The sequence below is a fragment of the Sorex araneus genome, chromosome 11, assembly GCF_027595985.1.
Source record: "Sorex araneus isolate mSorAra2 chromosome 11, mSorAra2.pri, whole genome shotgun sequence".
Lineage (NCBI taxonomy): Eukaryota > Metazoa > Chordata > Mammalia > Eulipotyphla > Soricidae > Sorex > Sorex araneus.
The window spans coordinates 31,710,681-31,736,202 of record NC_073312.1 but is presented as its reverse complement, the minus strand read 5'-3'; the positions used below and the strand labels follow the sequence as shown (position 1 = coordinate 31,736,202).

Sequence of the window (25,522 nt, the reverse complement as noted above, 5' to 3'; positions counted from 1 at the left end):
AAGGGCCAGGTATTAAAACATTTCTAAATTATCAATACCTGATAATCCCAAAGGAGTATTAATTAAACCAGAGTCTACCGATAGCCATTAGACTAAATGTAAGAAAAGACTGAAGGCCGTTTTGTTACTTTATCAGGACTGAAGCAATAGCACAGCGAGTAGGGCATTTGCCTTGCTCATGGCAGAACCCGGTTTGATACCTCTATCCTTCTGGAAGAACCAGACAAGCTACCAAGAGTACCTCACCCGAACGACAGAGTCTGGCAAGCTCCCTGTGGTGTATTCTATATGTCAAAAACAGTAACAACAAGTCTCCCAATGGAGATGTTACTGGTGCTCCCTCAAGCAAATCAATGAATAATTGGACTACAGTGCTAGTGCTATTGATAGGTCAAAGTCCACTCACAGAGCCTGTGACCGGTTGCATTTATAAAAAGGTACAAGTGATATTAGGAGAGAGTATTTTTAAAAAACCTTTAGATTTCAGGTCAACTTCTCTGAGTAAGAAGAGAAAGCTCCAATGTATCCAGTTCTGTTGCTGGTGTTTTTTCTCTCCTGTTGGCTTCTCCTTTCCCGCAGGAAACAGAATGCCAGTAAAGGAAAGCTTCCGCCTGGCCCTACTCCTCTCCCAATTATTGGAAATATCCTGCAAGTAGATGTTAAGAACATCAGTCAATCTCTGAGCAATGTGAGTATATTTTATGTTCCTTTAATGATTTGAAATGTAAGTAATTTACACCAAATTTTAAAGATAAGATTTACTACCTGTGCCACCCTATTAAAATTGACTCACTGTAAAAGTTGTGAGTCAAATTGCTTCCAGTCATTTTAAAACTTTATCTTGTGTTTTATTGTCAAAGTAAATAGTGAGAGATAAGGAACGGAGTTTGTGTGTAGAGAAACAATTGGGTTTTATAGATTGATTCAAGCAAATCGATAAGCAATGGGATGATAGTGATACAGTGATACAATAATATGTATATATATATGAACATATATATACACATACATATATATACATGTGTGTATGTTATCCTAAAATTGTAGTGCTATTTTAGACTTTGGTGATTTAAAAATAAAACACCCTGATTATACCATTTTGAAGAAAGCACAGTATTTTATCAAATACTGACTTACCTTTTGCCTTCTTTCCCAGCTCTCAAAGGTCTATGGCCCTGTGTTCACTGTGTATTTTGGCATGAAGCCTGCTGTGGTCCTGTATGGATATGAAGCAGTGAAGGAAGCCCTGGTAGATCTGGGAGAAGAGTTTGCTGGAAGAAGTGATGTCCCAGTATTTAAAAAACTTTATGAAGGACATGGTAGGTGTGGGTGTGTTCACGTGTAGCACTGATATTGGGGATGAAGGAGATAAAAGACAGGAATTTGTTGGACTCTTCAGTGAAATTTGGCCAATTCACATCACCTTCTCTTCACCTTCAATGTTTCTCCTTTTTCTGTCTTCTCTCATAGATGGAATAGCGTTCAGTGTTGGAAAGACCTGGAAGGAACTCAGGCGCTTTTCTGTCTTGACCCTGCGGAGTTTAGGGATGGGGAAGAGGAGCATTGAGGACCGAGTTCAAGAGGAAGCCCACTGCCTTGTGGAGGAGTTGAGAAAAACCAATGGTGGGATGATTATGTGTGCTCTAACTCGGGCCTAGAGGCTGTTTTCTGCTTCACCCCTACCCTTGGAAAGGTCTCAGTTTGGGCTAACTACTTTTAGGGATAGAAGCTCTCTATCCTATGTGAAAAGAATAATCTTGTTTGTTTATTTGTTTGTTTGGGGGCCACAATCAGCATTGTTTGGGGCTTACCCTGAGTTCTGTGCTCCTGGATCACTCCTGATGTGTCCACTTGCAATGCAAACACCTTCCCTACTCCACTATCCCTCAGGCCCTCTAAGCAGGGGATTCTGAAGCAAAGAGTCAACTGAGACTGGCACATATGTACACCGATGCTGTACTGTGTGTCCACCCACTGTTGTATACACAGTGTGGGTATGAAATATGAAATGTTATTCAGTTCTCTATTACATTCAGTTTTATTTTAATTTTTTAAAATTATTTTCATGCAGACAAAACCCACAGCTGTTGGTACATTTCCAGAACTTAAATCGATTAGATAACAAAGTTCTAATGTTAAAATCAATAACTATACAAAAGTCAAATGTGAAAATTGTTACATCCCATCATGGGGCTTTGGAGTCCTTTCTAAAGGTTTAGTAGACTGCTGTTAGTGGAGCCTTCTGTGTTATAGTTTCTGTTTGTTGAGATAGTGGGCTTCAATATGATTTTTCAATTTAAGTTTATGTGCTCCTACTGGAACTTCAGTATTGAAGAATTAGGAGGTGTAGGAGGCTGCTTGTTCAAAGACCGCTTGGCTAGAATCTATGTTCTGTGCCAAAAAGCTCATTAGACGCCATCTTGGAGATGTAGGCATGGCTTCCGAGACGTTTGTATTGGCAGGTGGAGAGAGGCTCTGCAGAGAGTATTAATGAGGCAGTAGAGTTGAACCTTTGGCAATGTTGCAGCAGTGGGGTGTGGATGCTTCTGCTGGAGCTTCAGCATGGCAGGTACTCCCAAGGGCAGACCCAGTTTTCAACTATGAGGATTGGTGTTTCCATGAGTTTTAGGTTCTTGGCTTATATCTCTTGGGAGATTTAGTCAGGAATCAGTCTAGCAGGGCTATCGGGTAAGTCAATAGGGTGGTGGCTGTGGAAGGTCCTGAATTAAGTTTTTAAACCATAAATCACAGAGAATAGTTTTGAGTCATTAAATGAAAGATTTAGGGAATGTTACTACAGTTTTAGAACATTTTACTTGGGAATACTTGTCAAGTGCACAAGGTAGAAATGATCTCAAGATACAGGAGACTAATATGTTCCTTAGTTGGACTATATTTATATTATCAGTCTCACAGACATGTCTCAGAGTTAACTCAGATATTAGTTCTACAATTTGGCCTAATAATGATACCATGTGGTTTGAACCAAGTAAAAATATTATGGTGCAATTCTCATTCCTAGTGTTTCTTGTGCAAAGACAGCTCAGCCTGTTCAAAATATATCAGCATTAATTACTCTTCATTATCATTGCCCTCTATGCTTAAATGTGCACTGCTTCATAATTCTATAATATAAACACTCAAAATTACATTTACTTACAGACATCCAGCAACATATAAGAGGCTCACAACGGTTAGGCAATGAGAAATTCTATGTGATGGGGGAAAGAGGGTAATTTTAAGCTTCAAAAGGAAGGAAGAAAATTTATAGGAAGAAGAGGAAAGGAAAATATTTGGTAAACAAATGTTTGCTGTACCATGCAGAGATAAAGAGACACAGAGAAGAATTTGAACAAACAGACCTTGCTAATATTCCCAGCCTAATCAGTCTAACTTCATATTATTTTGTTGTTGTAATACCTGTTAAGAACAGTTCCTTAGCTAGACATTAAAGGGATAAGAAAAGAAAAATCTTAAGTGGTATGTTTTTATTTTTTTCTTTTTCTTTTCTTTTTGGTTCACACCCAGCAGTGCACAGGGGTTACTCCTGGCTCATTCACTCAGGAATTAGTCCTGGCAGTGTTCGAGGAACCATATGGGATGCTGAAAATTGAACCGGGTAGGTCTCAAGAAAAATAAATGCCCACCTGCTGTGCTATCCCTCCAGCCCCAAGTGCGCTATTTTTAAAAGTACTCAACCAGGGGCAGGAGTGATAATCCAGCGATTAGGGCATTTTCCTTGCACACAGCGGACCAGTGTTTGATTCCCAGCATCCCACATGGTCCCCTGAGCCATGCCAAGACTAATTCCTGCGTGCAAAGCCAGGAGTAACCCCTGAGCATTGCTGGTTGTGACCCATAAAAGCAACAAACAAACAAACAAACAAACAAACAAACAGAATTCAGTTGAACATAATACTTATTCTAAACAAACATATTATTTTGGAATACTAAATCTTGGTCCTTTGGAGTAAACTTATTGTTTTCATTTGTCTTCCAGTACTATGTGCTTGTCTCACTGATTTTCAGCTCAGGTTATATGTTTTATTGTTTTTTGCTTTTGTGTGTGTGTGTTGTTGTTTTTGGCCACACCCAGAAGAGTTCAGGCTTATTTCTGGCTCTGTGCAAAGCAAACACCCTATCTTCTGTACTATCTCTCCAGCCCCTAAACCAGTTTTTTTCTAATCTAACTATGAGTGAATCATTTAAAATCCCTAATAGTATACTCTTGCCTGTAATCTTTGTACCTGATTTTATATAGTTTCTTCATATAGAAAATATGGAATTCTGATGACTTTAGCTATTAAATTTCTTTCTTTTAATTTTTTATTTTTTTAGTGAGTCACAGTGAGGGTACAGTATAGATACACAACTTTTTGTGCTTGTTTTTCCCTCATGCAATTTTTGAGAACCCATCCCTCCACCAATGTCCATTCTCCACCACCAATGAACCCAGTATGCCTCCCACCCCTGATCCCATCCCCCTCACCACACCCAGCCTCCCTGGCAGGGCATTCAGCTATTAAATTTCTTAAATGGCTTCTGAAGTGTCATTTTAAAAATGTCCAATTAATTGAGACACTTTGAGAATGGGTGAAAATATAGGCAATGGCGATAAATTAAATATTTTAATTGTTCTCTGTTAATGTTTATACTTTACTCTCAGATGGTATAAAGTAATAGAACAGGGGTAGGGTATTCGCCTTACACGTGGCTAACCCGGGTTCGATTCCTCCACCCCTCTTGGAGACCCCGGCAAGCTACCAAGAGTATCTCGCCCACACAGCAGAGTCTAGCAAGCTACCCATGGTATATTTGATATGCCAAAAACAGTAACAAGTTTCACAATAGAGATGATCTGGTGCCTGCTTGAGCAAATCGATGAGCAATGGGATGGCAGTGATAACAATGATTAGGTGATTTATAGAACATTATTTAGCTACCTGGGTCAAAATAGTTTACAGTGATCTAACGTAAAAGTGATCTTTCAGCTTTATACATGTTGGTATTTTTCTTCCTAAGCAAATTTTTAGGGAATATTTTATTTTAAAGGTTAATTTTTTTGTTTACTTGTCATCTAAATGATCATGTTTCATGTGCATATATTAATTGTATTTTAAAATATTCTCTGATCTTTAGCCTCACCTTGTGACCCCACCTTTATCCTCGGATGTGCTCCATGCAATGTGGTCTGCTCCATTGTTTTTCAGAATCGCTTTGATTATACAGATCAAGATTTTCTAAAGTTGATGGAAAAATTGAATGAAAATGTTGAAATTCTTAGCTCCCCATGGATTCAGGTGAGGCTATTATTCACTTTTACATGGGAATTATTTTGTTCTTTTCTCCAAGATGGCAAACCTCTCAGTAGACTAAGCTGAGAAGTAAATGTGTGGACACCACAGCCCTGCGGAGCTTAGCTCTCAGATTGCTCATCTGTGAAATGTGGCCTTGCCCCAGCAGTCCTCTTAGCGCAGTAGGCAGAGCGTCAGTCTCATAATACGGCCTTGCCCCCTGAAAATATTGGCAATAAAGTGCTCAGAGTACTTCCAGAATAAAGAACTGGAATTAAATTCCCTTGAATTTGTTCAGTGCTTTTCTCACCAAAGTTCAAATCTGTAAATTAATTTGGTAACTTCCTCAAAACATGTCCATTGCATTAAAGTTCCTTCACACTCATTAAAAGATTTCATTCTCTGCAAATATTGTCTTTCAACTCTGAAAAACACTTAGATCACATTAGATGCAAAACTATCTGTATTTAGGGAAAGAGGACAATATCCTTTCAGGGAGTACCATTGTAGTGATGTGTTGAGCTTCAAGTGGCCTCCAAAATAAAAAAAAATTGGTTTTTTTTGAAGGGGTGACAAAGAAAATTATAGTCTTAAACTGTATTGAGCTGATGTATCTGTACTCTGCCCCAAAGATAGTGATGTAATTTCAAAGAAATCTCACTATTCTATTGCACAGTTTCTATATATGGAGAATGTTTAGAAAGTATCTTCTGTTGAGATATTTCACAGTATCTTAAAGACAGACACATGCACTTCTAAAACATTAATTCTTATTTGAATCTAGTAGAAATAGCAGGATTTTCTTTACTGCCCAAACTTCCTAAATCTCTGGTGTTATTTAATATATGTTCATTTGTGGATGTGCAGAGACAGTACAGGAGGTAAGATGTTTGCCTACCAAACAACTGATCTAGGTTTGCTTCCCGGCACCACATATGATTCTCCATTCTTGCCAGGAGTGATCCCTGAGCACAGAGCCAGGAGTAAACCATTGGTATCACAGCATGTGGCTCAAATAACAAAAGTAAAATAAAATATGTAAATCTACCTCCTGAGTACAGAGGTAGGGATAGCCCCCAGTGTATTTCTTCAGTGTTGTCTAAAACCCACACAACATGAACCCTAGTAGTTTCAATATTTTAAGAGCATATGCTTTTTGCTTTTTAGGGGGGGTCACAACCCAGCGATGCTCAGGGGTTACTCCTGGCTTTACACTCAGGAATTACTCCTGGCGGTGCTCGGGGGACAATATGGGATGCCAGGGATCGAACCAGGGTCGACCGCGTGCAAGGCAAATACCCTACCCGCTGTGCTATCACTCTGGCGCAATATTTTAAGAGCATATGAAAGATTTCATCTACACATGAGAAATTGATAAGGATTCTTGTATCTATAAACATGACATGAATGAAAGCATGATTATCAGATTGATCAAATAGTAAAAAATGTTTTCTACCAAATCATCTATCAGCATTAAAATAGTAGCTATTTAAAAAATAAATATTTTCTCTCAAAACAAAGACTGTTTTATTTAAATATATAATGCAGTTTCCAACCAGGCTTGGTGTTTACATATAGATTTTTAAATGTTCACTATTTAATAAACTTGTCTTCTCTTTTAGCTCTGCAATTCTTTTCCGATTCTCCTTGATTATTACCCAGGGACTTACAGCAAATTATATCAAAATTATTCTTATTTTGCAAGTTATTTTATGGAGAAAGTGGTGGAACATCAAGCAACCTTGGACATTGATAATCCTCGAGACTTTATTGATTGTTTCCTCATCAAAATGGAGCAGGTAAGATGCTAGTGGAAGTTCAATTACTTGATTGTTAGTACACTTTTAACACTTTGTGGTTTGTTGAATAGTTCTGCATTTACCAAGGATCTCTCAATAAGTATACAAATAATGCTGTCAAGTGCTTTCTTTTTTAAAAATTCTTTTATTGATTCAACATGTCGAAAGTTACAAAGCTTTCAGGTTAAAGTCTCAGCTATAAAATGCTCAAACACCCATCCCTTCACCAGTGCACATATTCCACCACCAAGAATAACGATATACCTCCCCTCTCCCCCCACCTCCCCAACCCCACACCCCGCATGTGTAACTGGTAAATTTCACTTTACTTTCACTTTACTTTGATTACATTCAACATTTCAACAAAAAATTCACTATTATTGATTTGGAGTTTCTCCCCCCTAAAGTCAATCTGCTGAAAAGAAAGCATTTGGTAATTTGTTTTCCATTGCTGAGAATGAAGAGATATGAGGTCAGGAGGCCACACCAGCAACAGCATAGTTTCGGATTTCTGTATTTTAGTATTTTAGTAACTTAGTCCAGAGAAATGTCTGCCAGGAATCGCAACATTGTAAGCTTGTACCTCTCAGCTACTTTATATTCCACATGTGAGTGCGATCTTTCTATGTCTGTCTCTTTCTTTCTGACTCATTTCACTCAGCATGATACTTTCCATGGTGATCCACTTATATGCAAATTTCATGACTTCATGTTTTCTGACAGCCATGTAGTATTCCATTGTGTAAGTATACCAGAGTTTCTTTAGCCAATCATCTGTTTTCGGGCACTCTGGTTTTTTTCCATATTGTGGCTATAGTAAACAGAGCGGCAATGAGCATGGAAGTGCAGATGTCATCTCTACTATACCTTTTTGCCTCTCCAGGATATATTCCCAGGAGTGGTATTGCTGGGTCAAATGGGAGCTCAATTTCTAACTTTTTGAGAATAGTCCATATTGTTTTCCAAAAGGGCTGAACGAGTCTGCATTCCCACCAGCAGTGAAGGAGAGTCCCTTTCTCCCCACATCCATGCCAACACCAGTTGCTTTTGTTATTTGGGATGTGGGCCAGTCTCTGTGGTGTGAGATGATATCTCATTGTTGCTTTGATCTGCATCTCCCTGATAATTAGTGATGTTGAACATTTTCTCATGTGCCTCTCAGCCATTCGGATTTCTTCTTTGGAAAAGTTTCTGTTCATTTCATCAGCCCATTTTTTGATCGGGTTGGCAGTTTTCTTCTTGTGGAGTTCAACCAGTGCATTGTATATCATTGTTATCAACCCTTTATCGGATGGGTACTGCATAAATATCCTTTCCCATTCTGTAGATTGTCTTTGTACTTTGGTCACTGTTTCTCTTGAGGTGCAGAAGCTTCTAAGTTTGAGATAGTCCCATTTATTTATCTTTGTTTTCACTTGCATGGCCAGTGGCGTGTCAGCTTTGAAGATACATTTGGCTTCAATGCCGTAGAGGGTTTTGCCGACCTTATCTTCAATGGACCTTAGGGATTCTGGTCTGATGTTGATGTTTTTAATCCATTTTGATCTGATTTTTGTACATGGTGATAGATGGAGGTCTAAGCCCATTTTTTGCATGTACCCGTCCAGTTTTGCCAGCACAATTTGTTAAACATACTTTCCTTGCTCCACTTCACATATCTTGCTCCCTTATCAAAGATTAGATGGTCATATACTTGGGGAGACGTGTCAGAGTATTCAACCCTGTTCCATTGGACTGCTGCTCTGCCTTTGTTCCAGTACCACGCTGTTTTAATGACTACCACTTTGTAGTAGAGTTGGAAGTTGGGGAGGTTGATTCCTCCCATTTTCTTTTTCCCAACGATTCCTTTAGCTATTTGTGGGGGCTTATTGTTTCATATGAATTTCAGGAGCGCTTGCTACACTTCTTTGAATAATGTCAAGGGTATTCCTATAGGGATCGCATTGAATTTGTACAATGCTTTGGGGAGAATTGCCATTTTGATAATATTAATTCTCCCAATCCATGAGCAGGGGATGTCTTTCCATTTCCTCGTGTCCTCTTTTATTTCCTGAAGTAGTGTTTTATAGTTTTCATTATACAAGTCCTTTACCTCCTTTGTTAAGCTGATTCCGAGGTACTTGATTTTTTGAGGCGCAATTGTGAATGGGATTGCTTTTCTCAGGTCACTTTCTACTCTCTCATTATTTGCATATAGGAAAGCCATGGACTTTTGAGTATTGATACTATAGCTTGCAACTTTACTACATGAGTCTATTGTTTCTAGGAGTTTCTTTGTAGAGGTTTTAGGGTTTTCTAAGTATAATATCATATCATCAGCGAATAGTGAGACCTTGATTTGTTCCTTTCCTACCTGAATGCCCTTAATATCTTTTTCTTGCCTAATCGCTGTTGCAGGTACTTCCAGTACTATATTGAACAGAAGTGGAGAGAGTGGGCATCCTTCTCTCGTCCCTGTTCTCAGAGGGAAGGCTCTTAGTTTTTCCCCATTGAGAACAATGCTTGCCATAGGCTTGTGATAAATGGCTTTGACTATATTGAGGAAGGTTCCTTCTATACCCATTTTGGCGAGTGTTTTCATCATAAACGGATGCTGGATTTTGTCAAATGCTTTCTCTACATTTATTGATATGATTATATGATTTTTTCTATTCTTTTGTTGATATGCTGGATTATGTTGATTGATTTCCGTATGTTAAACCATCCTTGTATCCCCGGGATGAATCCCGCTTGGTTGTGGTGTATGATCTTTTTGATGAGTTGTTGAATTCTATTTCCTAATAATTTGTTGAGGATCTTTTCGCATCTGTGTTCATCAGGGATATTGGCCTGTAGTTTTCTTTTTTTGTGGTGCCTTTGTTTGCTTTTGGTATTAGGAAGATATGAACCTCATAGAAACTGTATGGGAGGGTTTCTGTTTCTTCAATTTCCTGGAAAAGCTTGAGAAGAACTGGCAAAAGGTCCTCTTTAAATGTTTGGAAGAATTCGCTAGTGAATCCGTCTGGACCTGGGCTTTTGTTTTTGGGAAGACTTTTGATTACCATTTCAATTTCCTTGATGTGAATTGGACGATTCAGTTACTCCAGGACTTCTTGGTTCAGCCTTGGGAGATTATAGGATGTGAGGAATTTATCCATTTCTTCTAGGTTCTCTTGTTTCGTGGCATAGAGATTTTCAAAGTAGCCTCTGATGATCTTTTGAATTTCATTGGTTTCTGTTCTGATGTCCCCCTTTTCATTTCTGATTCGGCTTATAAGGGTTCTCTCTCTCTCTTTCTTTGTGAGTCTTGTTAGTGGTTTATCAATCTTGTTTATTTTCTCAATGAACCAGCTCTTGGTTTCATTGATCTTTCGAATTGTCTTTTGGGTTTCCATGTCGTTAATCTGCTCTAAGTTTTATTATCTCTTTCCTTCTGCCTGGTTTTGGCTCCATTTGTTGGTCCTTTTCTATGGTCTTGAGTTGTGAAGTCAAGTTATTTATGCGGGCCCTTTCTTCCTTCCTTAGATATGCTTGCAAAGCTATAAATTTTCCCCTTAAAACGGCTTTAGCTGCATCCCACAGGTTCTGGTAGCTCGTGTCTTCATTCTCATTTGTTTCCAGGTACCTCTTGATTTCTTCCTTGATTTCCTTCCTGACCCACTATTGTTCAATATCGAGCTATTTAATTTCCAGGTGTTTGATTTGGTTTTCTGCATCTGTCCAAGTTTAAGTTTTATCTTCAGTGCATCATGGTCTGAAAAGATGACTGGTACAATATCTATCTTTTTGATTATGTTGAGGTATGCTGTGTGGCCTAGCGCATGGTCTATTCTGGAAAATGTTTCATGTCACTGGAAAAGAATGTGTATTCCTTTTTTGGGGGGATATAAAGCCCTGTATAGATCTATTAGCCCTCACTCTTCTATTTCTTCCTTCAAAGCCAGTATTTCCTTGGTGAGTTTTAATCCGCTTGATCTGTGCAGAGGAGACAGTGCACTGTTGAAGTCTCCAACTACTATTGTGTTGCTCAAGTTGTCCTTCTTAAGGTCTCTTAGCAGCTGTTGTAGGTATTTAGCTGGTCCCTCATTGGGTGCGTAGACATTTTGGAGTGTGATTTCTTCTTGATGTACATATCCCGTGATTAATAAAAAGTGGCTTTCACTATCCCTTCTAATATTTTTCAACCTGAAGTCTATGTTGTCCGATACTAGTAACGCCACCCCAGCTTTCTTGAGGGAGTTGTTTGCTTATAGGTTTGTTTTTCATCCTTTGACTTTGAGTCTGTGTTTGTTCTGGCTATTCAGATGTGTTTCTTGCAGGCAGCAGAATGTTGGGTTCAGTCTCTGGATCCATTTTGCCAGTCTGTGTCTCTTAATTGGTGAATTTAGACCATTGACATTAAGGGAGATTATTGTTATGGGATTTTGTGCCATCTTTGTGCAAGGGTTTGTTGTGCTTGTAGGGGTTGTTCTTGTCTTACAATAGCCCCTTTAGTGCTTCTTTTTGGTTTGGTTTTGAGTCTATGAAGTTCCTGAGCTGTTGTTTATCCCCAAAGTAGTGTATGATTCCTTCGAGTTTGAATGAGAGTTTAGCCGATTAAAGTATTCTTGGTGAAGCGTTGATTTCATTGAGTTTTTTCACTATATCCCACCATTGCCTTAGAGCTTGGAGGGTTTCTTCTGATAGGTCTGCTGTGAGTCTAAGGGGTGCTCCTCTGTATGCAATTTCCTTCTTGGACCTTGCTGCTTGCAGTATTGTGTCTCTCTGAACGATGTCCATCATCGTAACTATGATATGTCTTGGGGTTTTTCTGTTAGGATCTCTTTTAGCTGGCACTCTTCGGGTACCTTGAATCTGGATGCCCGCATTGTCCAGCTGTGGGAAGTTTTCCGCAATGATTTATTTGACTGTGTCTTTTTCGTTGGGGTTGGTTCCCTGTGGTTCTGGTAGTCCAATGATTCTAATGTTGTTCCTCTTGAAATCATCCCCTAGGACTCTGATTCTGGCTAGAGCTATTTTGAGGTCTCTTGCCATGGTTTGTTGTTGCCTGTAGGCCTCTTGCAGCTCATCTTCAAGCATACTGATTCTGTCTTCGGCTGCAGTCATCCTATTGTTGAGGGCAGCCAGAGAGTTTTTGATTTCATGTACTGAATCCTTCATTTCTTTTTGAAGGTTTTTTATTTCTGCTCTCATTTCTTCCCGTATTTTGTCGGCTGTCTGTTGTATTGTTTCTGCCAGGTCTTCCTTGAAGTTGCCCATCTTTGCATTGAGTTCATTGAACATGTTGAGGATTTCAACTCTGAATTCTTTCTCAGAGAGGTCAAGTTTGTAGGAAATGCCCATTGAGGTTTCCGGACTCCTTTGATCGTCCTCTGCTTGCAGTGGGGATTTTCGCTGTTTCTTCATGTTGTTGTTGTGTATGAAAGAGGGCCCTTGAAGATGAGTGTCCCTGTTTCCTTTTGTTGCGAAAAAGGATTGTGGATAGGCTAGGTCAATAGCGGTTGGCTTTTTACTTGCCGTTTTTAGAACCTGGTCTCCTACTGAGATGTTTCCTTCAATTCTTATGTGAAGTCTTGTGTTTTATTGTCCTACTGCTTGGGAATAGCTAGGATGTTAGTCTTGGATAGGACGTTGAGGGAACTACCTGCCGCGTTAGAGGGCGGCAGCCTGTATTGAGGCCACACCCACTTTTCTTAGTCCACACCCCTGACGATTAGGCCACACCCTTTCCCACAACCCGGCAGTGGTCAACGGGCTGGGGTTGGCGTGCCGGCCACTCGGCCGGCAGTCTGCAGGGGAGGGAAGCGCGGGGTGCTCAGGGCCGCGGAGCAGGGTGGGTCCGGAAGGGCTCAAGTGCTTTCATTGTGCATCATATGCATGAATCTACACTAATCATTAGGGAAGATGCAAATTAAATTCTTAAATATACGTAGAATATTTTATCCTGCTCTATGGTAACTAATAATTCACTCAAGAAGTGAGAAAATGATACTCAACTAAAATGGATACAATTACAGAAAATTTGGAAATTACAGAATATCATATTATAATATGAAGATACAAATAATTGTTATATACAATGTGTAAGGGAAGGTTAAAGAGGGCTGTATATGACGGCCTTCTTCTACAGCTGGTTATTGCAGATAAATCCAAAATATTCACAGTGTACTGTGATTCTTGGTGGTGGAATATGTGCACTGGTGAAGGAATGGGTGTTTGAGCATTGTATAACTGAGACTTAAGCCTAAAATCTTTGTAATTTTCCACATGGTGAAAAAAGGAATAACAGTGGAGTTGAAAAGATGTGCCCGGAACCAAAGGTTCTTTGTCCTCTTAACCACTCCTTATATGCTCCTAAAGGCGTTCCATGCTGCAATCTCCTTCCTGTGCAGTTTGGTGAGATTTGGCTGCAGTCTGACATTTCCAAAAGCACAGTCAAAGTCGGCCAGCATTTGTGCCACTTGGCTAATGTTTGGTGTGTTTTTTTTAAATTTTTTTATTGAGTCACCATTTGGAAATTTACAAAGTTTTCAGGTTTAATTCTCATTTATACAATGCTCGAACACCCAATTCTTAAACAGTGCACATATTCCATCACCAAGAATCACAGTATAGCTCCACCTCGTCCCCCCACACCCCTAGCACCCCCACCACCCCTAGCCCCCCCTTGCCTGAGGAACTGATAAATTTCACTTTACTTTCACTTTGATTGCATTCAATATTTCAACAAAACTCACTATTATAGTTTGGAGAGTCTCCCCCCCTAAAGTCAGATCTGCTGAAAAGAAAGCATTTGGCAATTTGTTTTCCATTGCTGAGAATGGAGAGGTATGAGGTCGAGTGACCGCACCTAGTGGCCTCAGGTTTTGGGTTTTTTTATTTTAGTATTTTAGTAACTAAGTCCAGAGAAATATCTGCCAGAGGTTGCATCACTGCAAACTTGCATTTCTCAATTATATTATATTCCACATATGAGTGCAATCTTTCTATGTCTGTCTCTTTCTTTCTGACTCATTTCACTCAACATGATACTTTCATGTTGATCCATTTATATGCAAATTTCATGACTTCGTGTTTTCTGACAGCTACATAGTATTCCATTGTGTATATGTACCAGAGTTTCTTTAACCAGTCATCTGTTTTGGGGCACTCTGGTTTTTTCCAGATTCTGGCTATTGTAAACAATGCTGCAATGAACAGAGAATTGCAGATGCCATCTCTACTATACCATTTTGCATCTCCGGGATATATTCCCAAGAGTGGTATTGCTAGGTCAAATGGAAGCTCAATTTCTAATTTTTTGAGAATTGTCCATATTGTTTTCCAAAAAGGCTGAAAGAGTTGGTATTCCCACCAGCAGTTAAGAAGAGTCCCTTTCTTCCCACATCCACGCCACCACCGGTTGTTTTTGTTTTTGGAGATGTGGGCCAGTCTCTGTGGTGTGAGATGATATCTCATGGTTGTTTTGATCTGCATCTCCCTGATTATTTGTGATGTTGAACATTTTCTCATGTGCCTCTGAGCCATTCGGATTTTGAGATAGTCCCACTTATTTACCTCTGTTTTGACCTGCTTGGCCAGTGGCGTGTCAGCTTTGAAGATACCTTTGACTTCAATATTGTGGAGGGTTTTCCTGACCTTGTCTTCAATGTACCTTATTGTTTGTGGTCTGATGTTGAGGTGTTTAATCCATTTTGATCTGACTTTCGTACATGGTGATAGGTGGAGGTCTAAGCCCATTTTTTTGCATGTAGCTGTCCAGTTTTTCCAGCACAATTTGTTAAACATGCTTTCCTTGCTCCACTTCACATTTCTTGCTCCCTTATCAAAGATTAGATGGTCATATACTTGGGGGGACGTGTCAGAGTATTCAACCCTGTTCCATTGGACTGCTGCTCTGCCTTTGTTCCAGTACCACGCTGTTTTAATGACTACCACTTTGTAGTAGAGTTGGAAGTTGGGGAGGTTGATTCCTCCCATTTTCTTTTTCCCAAGAATTGCTTTAGCTATTCGTGGGGGCTTATTATTCCATATGAATTTCAGGAGCACCCGCTCCATTTCTTTGAAGAATGACAAGGGTATCCCTATAGGGATCACATTGAATTTGTACAATGTTTTGGGGCGAATTGTCACTTTGACAATATTAATTCTTCCAATCCATGAGCAGGGGATGTTTTTCCATTTCCTCGTGTCTTTTATTTCCTGAAGTATCGTTTTGTAGTTTTCATTATACAAGTCCTTTACCTCCTTAGTTAATCTGATTCCGAGGTATTTGATTTTTTGAGGCACAAGTGTGAATGAGATTGCTTTTATCATATTGCTTTCTTCTCTCTCACTATTTGCATATAAGAAAGCCATGGACTTTTGGGTATTGATTTTATAGCCTGCAACTTTACTACATGAGTCTATTGTTTCTAGGAGTTTCTTTGTAGGAGGTTTTAGGGTTTTCTAAGTATAATATCATATCATCAGCGAATAGTGAGACCTTGATTTGTTCCTTTCCTACCTGAATGCCCTTAATATCTTTTTCTTGCCTAATTGCAATTGCAAGAACTTCAGTACTATTTTGAACAGAAGAGGAAACATTGGGCATCCTTGTCTTGTCCCTGTTCTCAGTGGGAAGGGTCTTAGTTTTTCCCCATTGAGGATGATGCTTGCCGTAGACTTGTGGTAGATGGCTTTGACTATATTGAGGAAGGTCCCTTCTATACCCATTTTGGCGAGAGTTTTCATCATAAAACCGGTGCTGGATCTTGTCAAATGCTTTCTCTACATCTATTGATATGATTATATGATTTTTATATTTTCTTTTGTTGATATGATGGATTATGTTGTTTGATTTCCGGATGTTAAACCATCCTTGCATCCCCGGGATGAATCCCGCTTGGTTGTGGTGTATGATCTTTTTGATGAGTTGTTGAATTCTGTTTGCTAATATCTTGTTGAGAATCTTCGCATCTGTGTTCATCAGGGATATTGGCCTGTAGTTTTCTTTTTTTGTGGTGTATTTGTTTGCTTTAGGTATTAGGGAGATGTGAGCCTCATAGAAACTGTTTGGGAGGATTTCTGTTTCTTCAATTTCCTGGAAAAGCTTGAGAAGAACTGGCAATAGGTCCTCTTTAAATGCTTGGAAGAATTCGCTAGTGAATCCGTCTGGGCCTGGGCTTTTGTTTTTGGGAAGACTTTGATTACCGTTTCAATTTCCTTGATGTTAATAGGACTATTCAGGAACTCCAGGTCTTCTTGTTTCAGCCTTGGGAGATTACAGGAATCCAGGAATTTATCCATTTCTTCTAGGTTCTCTTGTTTCGTGGCATACAGATTTTCAAAGTAGTCTCTGATAATCTTTGGAATTTCATTGGTTTCTGTTGCGATGTCCCCCTTTTCATTTCTGATTCGGCTTATAAGGGTTCTCTCTCTCTCCCTTTCTTGGTGAGTTTTGCTAGTGGTTTATCAATCTTATTTATTTTCTCAAAGAACTAGCTCTTGGTTTCATTGATCTTTTGAATTGTCTTTTGGGTTTCCATGTCGTTAATTTCTGCTCTAAGTTTTATTATCTCTTTCCTTCTGCCTGGTTTTGGCTCCATTTGTTGGTCCTTTTCTATGGTCTTGAGTTGTGAAGTCAAGTTATTTATGCGGGCCCTTTCTTCCTTCCTGAGATATGCTTGCAAAGCTATAAATTTTCCCCTTAAAACGGCTTTAGCTGCATCCCACAGGTTCTGGTAGCTCGTGTCTTCATTCTCATTTGTTTCCAGGCACCTTTTGATTTCCTCCTTGATTTACTTCCTGACCCACTTATTGTTCAACATCGAGCTGTTTAATTTCCAGGTGATTGATTTGGTTTTCTGCATCTGTCCATGATTAAATTTTATCTTTAGTGCATTATGGTCTGAGAAGATAGCTGGTACAATGTCTATCTTTTTGATTCTGTTGAGGTATGCTGTGTGGCCCAGAACATGGTCTATTCTGGAAAATGTTCCATGTGCACTGGAAAAGAATGTTTATTCCTTTTTTTGGGGATATAAAGCCCTGTATAGATCTATTAGCCCTCTCTCTTCTATTTCTTCCTTCAAAGCCAGTATTTCCTTGGTGAGTTTTAATCTTCTTGATCTGTCCAGAGAAGACAGGGCGGTGTTGAAGTTTCCAACTACTATTGTGTTGCTCGAGATGTCCTTCTTAAGGTCTCTTATCAGCTGTTGGAGGAATTTAGCTGGTCCCTCATTGGGTGCATAGACGTTTAGGAGAGTAATTTCTTCTTGATGTACATATCCCGTGATTAATAAAAAGTGGCCTTCACTATCCCTTCTAATTTTTTTCAACCTGAAGTCTATGTTGTCTGATACTAATAAAGCCACCCCAGCTTTCTTGAGGGAGTTGTTTGCTTGCAGGATTGTTTTCCATCCTTTGACTTTGAGTCTGTGTTTGTTCTGGCTATTCAGATGTGTTTCTTGCAGGCAGCAGAATGTTGGGTTCAGTCTCTGGATCCATTTTGCCAGTCTGTGTCTCTTAATTGGTGAATTTAGACCATTGACATTAAGGGAGATTATTGTTATGGGATGTTGCGCCATCTTTGTGTAAGAGTTTGTTGTACTTGTAGGGGTTCTTCTTGTCTTACAAAAGCCCCCTTAGTGCTTCTTTTTGGTTTGGTTTTGAGTCTATGAAGTTCCTGAGCTGTTGTTTCTCCGTGAAATAGTGTATGGTTCCTTCAAGTTTAACTGAGAGTTTAGCCCGGTAAAGTATTCTTGGAGAGGCATTCATTTCATTAAGTTTTTTCACTATATCCCACCATTGTCTTCAGGCTTGGAAGGTTTCTTCTGATAGGTCTGCTGTGAATCTAAGGGGTGCTCCTTGGTATATTATTTCTTTCTTTGATCTTGCTGCTTGCAGTATTATGTCTCTATCTGTGGTATCCATCATTCTGATTATGATATGCCTTGGGGATTTTTTATTTGAGTCTCTTTTAGCTGACATCCTTCAGACTCTTTGGATCTGGATGCCTGCATTCTCTAGCTCTGGGAATTTCTTAGCAATGATGTCTTTGACTGTGTTTTTTTCATTGGGCTTGGTTTCCTGTGGTTCTGGCACTCCAATGATTCTTATGTTCCTTCTCTTGTGGTCATCCCCTAGGACTCTAATTTTCTCTAGAGCCATTTTGAGATCCTTTGCCATTATTTGCTGTTGCTTATATGATTTATGCAAGTCATCTTCAAGCTCACTGATTCTGTCTCCGGCTGTAGCCATTCTATTATTGAGGGCTCCTACTGAGTTTTTCATTTCATCTACTGATTCTTTTAATTGTGTCACTTCTGTTCGTAGGTTTGAGATTTCTGCTCTCATTTTTCCTGGATTGTCTTAGTGGCCCGTTCCAACGCTACATCCATATCCTCCCTTAATTTATTGGATGTTTGTTCCATAGTTGTTTTGATTTCGTGAACCATCTTGACGATTTCCTCTCTGAAATCTTTATCTGAGAGGAGATTGTATTTCTGGGAGGTCCCTGTTGGGATTTCTGAGATCCTCTCTCCCATTTCTCCTGGTGGTGGGGATTTTCTCTGTTTCTTCATATTGTTATGGGATTTACTGTCAGGCGCACTATCTTAGCTTATGAGGGATCTCAATTGAAGATGTGGGGCTACGATGGCTTTAAAATGGCCTTTTTTTTGAGCTTGATGTGTTCACTGATAGAGTTTTGGAAATTAGGATGGGATAGGCTATATAACTATTAGCATATAGTGACTGAGATGAGCAGAAATCTTAAAAGGAATTGGTTATACTGTTTGTACCCAGGCACTATGCATGGAATAAAAGAAATAACTGCGGCCGCGATAGTGGGCGCCACTCCAGAAATAGGCCATGACCACTTTTGAGACCACGCGCCCTGATGACAGGACACGCCCCTAACCTGTAGGATTGGGGGGGGGTCAGGCACAAGGCTCGAGATGGCTGAGAGCTGCCAGCCGGGGCTGGGGGCTTCCCAGCGGGGCCCCCAACGCTGGCAAGGGACGAGGGGAGAGCTTCTCCTCCACGTGGGGCGGGGTCTCCAAGGGGAAATCTAATGTTTGGTGTTATTAGAACAATGTCATCAGCAAAGTGAAGATGGTGCATTTGCCGACCATCTATCTTCACTCCCATACCTTCTCATTCCAGTCCTCGCATGACATTCTCAAGAGTGGCACTGAAGAGTTTCGGTGAAATGGTATCATCCTGCCAAATCCTCTCTTTATGTCAATGATCACTTCCTTGTAGAATGGTGAGATCCTGGTGGTGAATCCATAATACAGCTCACAAAGGATCTTGATATACTGAGTTTGAATTCCCTATTTGGCTAGGGCTTCGATGATGGCTTCAGTCTTAACAGAATTGAAGACCTTCTTTATTAATGAATGTTACACAGAGCAGCATCTTGAAGTCTTGTTAAATCTCAATGAGCTTGGTCACGGTGTGGATATGGTTGACCATGCTGAATCTTTTCAGAACCTGTCTTGCTTGCATGGTTGCCCTTTGTCTAATGTTCTGCCTATTCTATTCAGGATGACTCGAGTGAACAACTTGTAGATGACGGACAACAGTCAGATTGGGCAATGGTTGCTGATGTCATGGATGTCTCCCTTCTTGTACAACAGAATGGTCTTGCTGGTTTTCCTATGGGACAGAACCTTGCATACGGACAGGTAGCATGTGAAGAGCCAAGCCAGTATACTGTCGCAGATTCTTCAGGTGTTCAGGTCTGACCTTGTCTGGACCAGATGCTGTATGCGTCTTTACTGACGAAATGGCTTGTTGGATTTCTGAAGGGAGGACGTTGGGAATGAGATATCCATCCTGCAGAATTTGGTATGTAGGCAGGTGGACATGGTTGTCAAAGATCCAAGTAAACATCGTGAATAATCCTCTCTATTGCCCTTCTGGAGGATGTGATAGATCCATCAGGATGTAGGAGGGCAATCATCTTGGTCTTGTAGTTGGCGAAGGACAAGCGAGTGTTGTGAATATTTTTCCTGGCTTCTGCTTCATCAGCCAACATTGCTACGCTTCTCTTTCAAGGTCTTCCTTTATTGCTTTTCTGCACAGCTTTGCGAGCTCATACATTAGCTTGTGGTTGCCTGAGGCTCGTGTCAAACCACATTGGAAATGGAGCTCAAGAATTTCTGAAGGGGGCTGGAGTGATAGCACAGTGGGTAGGGCGATTGCCCTGCACGTGGCCAACCTGGGTTCAATTTCCAGGATTTCATGTAGTCCTCTGAGTACCGTCAGGAGTAATTCTTGAGCACAGAAACATGAGTAATCTTTGTGCATTGCGGGCGTGACCCAAAAAGCGAAATAAAAAAAGTTTCAGAAGACAGGCGTTTGTTTGTGGTTTTCCCACTCTCAGCATTCTTTTTTTTTAATTACTTTATTTATTTTTAAATTAATGAATCACCGTGAAGGTGTAGTTACAGATTTACACATTTTCGTGCTGTGTTTCCCTCATACAATGTTTGAGAACCCATCTATTCACCAGTGCCCGTTCTCTACCACCAATGAACCCAGTATCTCTCACACATCCCAAACCCATTCCCCCCACCCCACCCTGCCTCAGTGGCAGGGCATTCCCTTTTGTTCTCTCTCTCTTTTTGGGTGTTGTGGTTTGCAAAAGGGTCATTGAGTGGCCATCATGTTCAATCCATAGTCTACTTTCAGCATGCATTTCCCTTCACAAACGGGTTCTCCAACCACATTTTACTTGTTGTTCCCTTCTCTATCGGAGCTGCCTTTTCACCCAGCATGTGATTCCGGCTTCCAAGTCATGGATCCAACCTCCTGGTACTTATTTCTACTATTCTTGGGTGTTAGTCTCTTATTCTGTTATTTTATATTCCACAGATGAGCGCGATCTTTCTATGTCAATCTCTCTTTCTGACTCACTTATCATGATGCTTTCCATGTTGATCCACTTATATGCAAAGTTCATGACTTCATGTTTTCTAACAGCTGCATAGTATTCCATTGTATAGATGTACCAAAGTTTCTTCAACCAGTCATCTATTCTCGGGCACTCGGGTATTTTTCAGATTCTGCCTATTTTAAACAGTGCTGCGATGGACATATAAGTGCAGATGTCATTTCGACTATAACAATTTGTTCTTCTGGGATATATTCCCAGAAGTGGTATTGCTGGGTCAAATGGGAGCTCAATTTATAATTTTTTGAGAAGCGTCCATATTGTTTTCCAAAAGGGCTGAAGCAGTCCGCATTCCCACCAGCAGTGTAGAAGGGTCCCTTTCTTCCCTCACCCTCGCCAACAGCGGTTGCTTTTGTTCTTTTGGATGTGTGCCATTCTCTGTTGTGTGAGGTGGTATCTCATAGTTCTTTTAATCTGCATCTTTTGAGGATTACTGATGAAGAGCATTTCTTTGTGTGTCTTTTGGCAATTTGTTTCTCTTCCTTGAGAAAGTTTCTGTTCATTTCTTCACCCATTTTCTGAAGGGGTTGGATGTTTTCTTCTTGTGGAGTTCAACCAGTGCCTTATATATCCTTGATACCAACCTCTTAACAGATGGGTACTGGGTGAATATCCTTTCCCATCCTGTAGATTGTCTTTGTATTCTGGTCATTGCATCTTCTGCGGTGCAGAAGCTTCTTAGTTTAATATAGTCCCACTTTTTTATCTCTGCTTCTACTTGCTTGGTCAGTTGAGTGTCATCTTTGAAGATACCGTCAGCTTCAATGTGGACGGTTTTGCCAACCTTGTCTTCAACATACCTTATGTATTGTGGTCTGATATTGAGGCCTTTAATCCATTTTTATCTGACTTTTGTGCATGGTTCAGGTCGAGGTCTAAGCCCATTCTTTTGCATGTGGTTGTCCATTTATGCCAGCACCATTTGTTAAAGAGGCTTTCCTTTCTCCACTTCACATTTCTTGCTCTCTTATCAAAGATTAGATGATCATACACTTGGGGTTGTTTGTAGGGATATGCGGCTCTACCTTTGTTCCAGTACCATTCTGTTTTAATCGTCACCATTTTGTAGTCAAGTTTATCTCTCAGCATTCTTCATGCAGTCATTGAGGTGCTGAACCCGTCAATCATATTCCTCCTAGATATTGTCAATGACGGCATCTTCCCACATTGCCGCAATAGTGCCAAAGAGCTCCCAGTTGGTGGTCATTCTGGGAGTTCTTTTCTTAAACTTAAACTTTGCTGACCTTTCTCCCCACTCTGTGAAGTAGAATTTTGCACAAAAGGGATGGTGGTCCAATCCCATTTGCAGTTTGGAACAACAGGCAAAACCTTTGATTGAATGTGATTTTGTCAATTTCATTCTGTAACTGTCCACTGGGAGACTCCCATGTCCAACGTTTAGATTTGGCCTTCTGGAACTGTGAGTTACCATGTATGATCTTGGTCGATATAATGAACTCAGACAGTCTCTCACCCTGTTCATTCCATTCTAGCCCATTGGTCCCAATGTGGAGTTCTTCGGGCGATCTTCTCAGTTCTACCTTGGCATTAAAATTACCAACAATAATTTTGTAGAAGGCATGGTCTTCTTTATAGTATTTCTCCAACTCCATGTAGAACTTCTCAATTTCTTTTTCATCGTAGTTGGATGTTGCTGTGTAGACAAAGAAGATAGAAACTACTGGCAGTGAGCCACATCTATTCAAATGTAATCGTCCAATTCAGGTTGTTAGGCAATCAAATGAATCAATGCTCCTGGCTAAGTTCGTGTTGACAAGGACACCAATGCCACCAATGCCTCTGTTGTCACATGTTCTGAGGAACAGCTTTTCTCCAGTGTCAAAAATCGCATAATGTGATCGATGCCTTCTCATTTCGATCAGACCAATTATCTTGTACTTGGTCTTCCATGCTTGCAACATCAGGTCCTCGATGGATGCTTCCAATGCCAGCATACATGCATGAAAGTACAGACGGTCATTTTAGTCTTTCTTCCTCTTGGCAGTCTAGTTTGTCCCTGAGAATTTTTCAGCCTCTTCTTGCTCATCCTTGTTAACGCTGCTATATTGGAGGCTTTTTCAGTGTCAGGCAGTTGGGGCCCATTGTTGTTACTGTTTTTTGGCATATTGAATATGCCGCATATAGCTTGCCAGACTCTGCTGTGCAGGTGGGATACTCTTGAGAGCTTGATGGGCTCTTCAAGAGGGATGGAGAGATCTCCAATCGCCCTTAGAGGTGTTTTCATGATTCACACTATATTTGAACACCATTAAATATGGTGCAAAAATTATGGAAAACAGGTAATAAGTATCTTAAGGTGTATTGTGCTGCTGCTTTGCAGTTGCGAGTTCTGGAAAGCGGCCTAGAATGTGGCGGTATCTGGGTAGTGGAGGTAGTGGAGGTCTGCTGGTGAGGTATTTATCTGGCTCTGGTAGGGTGGGTTTGATCCTGGCACTTCGGAGATTGGAAAAGGCAAACAAAGGATCTTATTTCTGGGTCTTGTTGAACCTAAAGTGCAAGGTCGCAAAGTTCTGCTTTACCTGGTTCTATGGGGCTTCACTCATGCGTGAGGTTTAGCCCAAGTGTCTGGAAAGTCCATATGTACTGGTGCTTATTTTCAGACTCACAATTATATTCCACATCCTATGTTTATTTTTGTTCAATATATTAATTATTATTATTAGTGATTCTTTGTAATGTAGTTTGAATTCGTTTCTTATGGTAGCTCCATATTTTTCCCCTTAGAATTATTTTCTCTGTTCACAGTATTTGGTTCTACATAAATGTCAACAAAACTTTTTAATGGTAAATCACCCTATCACTTTCACTGTAACTGTCATCCTGTTGCTCATTGATTGCTCAAGTGGGAGCCAGTAACATCTCCATTCGTCCCTGTCATGTGCTAGTCTCACCCAATGGCATCTGCTCACTCCAGTAACATGAAGAGCATGTTACATTGTTTGGCATATCTAATACATCACGGGTGGCTTGCCAGGCTCTGCCATACGAGATATTACATACAAATGTTGCTTGTACTATTTCCTTAAAATGTTATTAGGATTTTGATGGGTATTATTCTGAATGTGTAAAATGTATTAGGTAAGATGGACATTTTAACACCATAAGACTTTAATATATTGAGTTTGTAGCCTGTCACTTTATTATATTCATTAGTTATTTCTAGTTAGATTTAACATACTCTTTAAAAAAATTTTTAGTGAATCATCATGTGATACAATTTCAAAGCTTTCATGTTTGAGTTCCAGTCATACAATGATTGAACAGCCATCTCTCCACCAGCGCACATTTTCTACCACTGATGTCCCCCAATATATACCCCCTCATCCCAATCTTCCCCCTGCCTCTCTGGAAGACAGATTTCCCCATACTCTCTATCTACTTTTGGACATTATAACATACTCCTTACAGTTGTCTATTTCTTGATTTTTGTTTTGGAGGGAAGGTGGTGCTTAGGCCACATATAACTGTAGCTCAGGGCTTACGCCTCTGTACTCAGGGATCACTCCTGGAGGTGCTTAGGAAGCCATGTAAAATGCTAAGGATCCAACCCAGGTTAGCAGCAGACAAGGCAAGCACCCTACCTGCTCTATTATCCTTATAATTCTTGTTGTCTGTATGATATTATAATTTTCAATATCTGAAACTACCCACTTATTTTTTTATTATCAATTCTCAGCTTGTTTATGCAGTTTTATGATTATCTCTAGCTTTTTATATTTAAGACATTTACTTAAAACATTTCTATTCTTAATTATATTCTTATTGAGCATATTTAATACATTTATTTAAATTATTATCTTGTAAATTCAATTTCTGGGCTTTCTCAAGAATATTTTGTCAGTTAAAATTTTCAGCTATTAATGGGTCATACACCTCTGTCTTTTTTTTTTTACACCACATCCTCACCTCCTCTGTCTTTATTTTTTTTTTAATTATGCTTTTTTTCTGTTGGGCTGGAGCGATAGTACAGCGGTAGGGCGTTTGCCTTGCACCATGCCAACCGGGTTTCAATTCCTCTGCCTCTATCAGAGAGCCTGGCAAGCTACTGAGAGTATTTTGCCTGCACGGCAGAGCCCTGCAAGCTACCCGTGGCATATTTGATATGCCAAAAACAGTAACAACAAATCTCAAGATGGAGACGTTACTGGTGTCCACTCGAGCAAGTCGATGAGCAATGAAATGACAGTGACAGTGATTTCTGTTGGTAATAAATCATTGAAATATTATTGTAATAAAGTACCTTGACAAATAAGAATTTTCTCTTTTGGAATTACATTGTTGTTTGCTAAATATTTTATTTGTTTAGTAATTTTCTGTATGATTTTTGCCAATAGTTTTTTTTTTGCACGTCTGTGAGATACTTAAATCTCTGGTTATCTCTGTGATCAGTGCCCTTACAGAAAGTTACCCTTAAATGCCTGGATTTTAAAAAAAAATAGAAGTAAACCTGGCTTTCTGTTTGCATCCTTGGTGAAAGGATGTAAACA

General features: G+C 39.9%; 1 protein-coding gene across 1 annotated transcript in view; it reads left to right on the top strand.

Moving 5' to 3' along the window:
* The first annotated feature begins 493 nt into the window (after positions 1-493).
* LOC101545907 (cytochrome P450 2C5-like) overlaps positions 494-25,522 on the top strand; it is a 47,935-nt gene continuing 22,906 nt past the window's right edge. Inside the window, exons 1-5 of the mRNA XM_012935800.2 lie at positions 494-688; positions 1,157-1,319; positions 1,471-1,623; positions 5,140-5,300; positions 6,917-7,093. Of these exons, the coding sequence (XP_012791254.2) occupies positions 521-688; positions 1,157-1,319; positions 1,471-1,623; positions 5,140-5,300; positions 6,917-7,093 (822 nt within the window). The 5' untranslated portion in view covers positions 494-520. The remainder of the gene's footprint in view (positions 689-1,156; positions 1,320-1,470; positions 1,624-5,139; positions 5,301-6,916; positions 7,094-25,522) is intronic.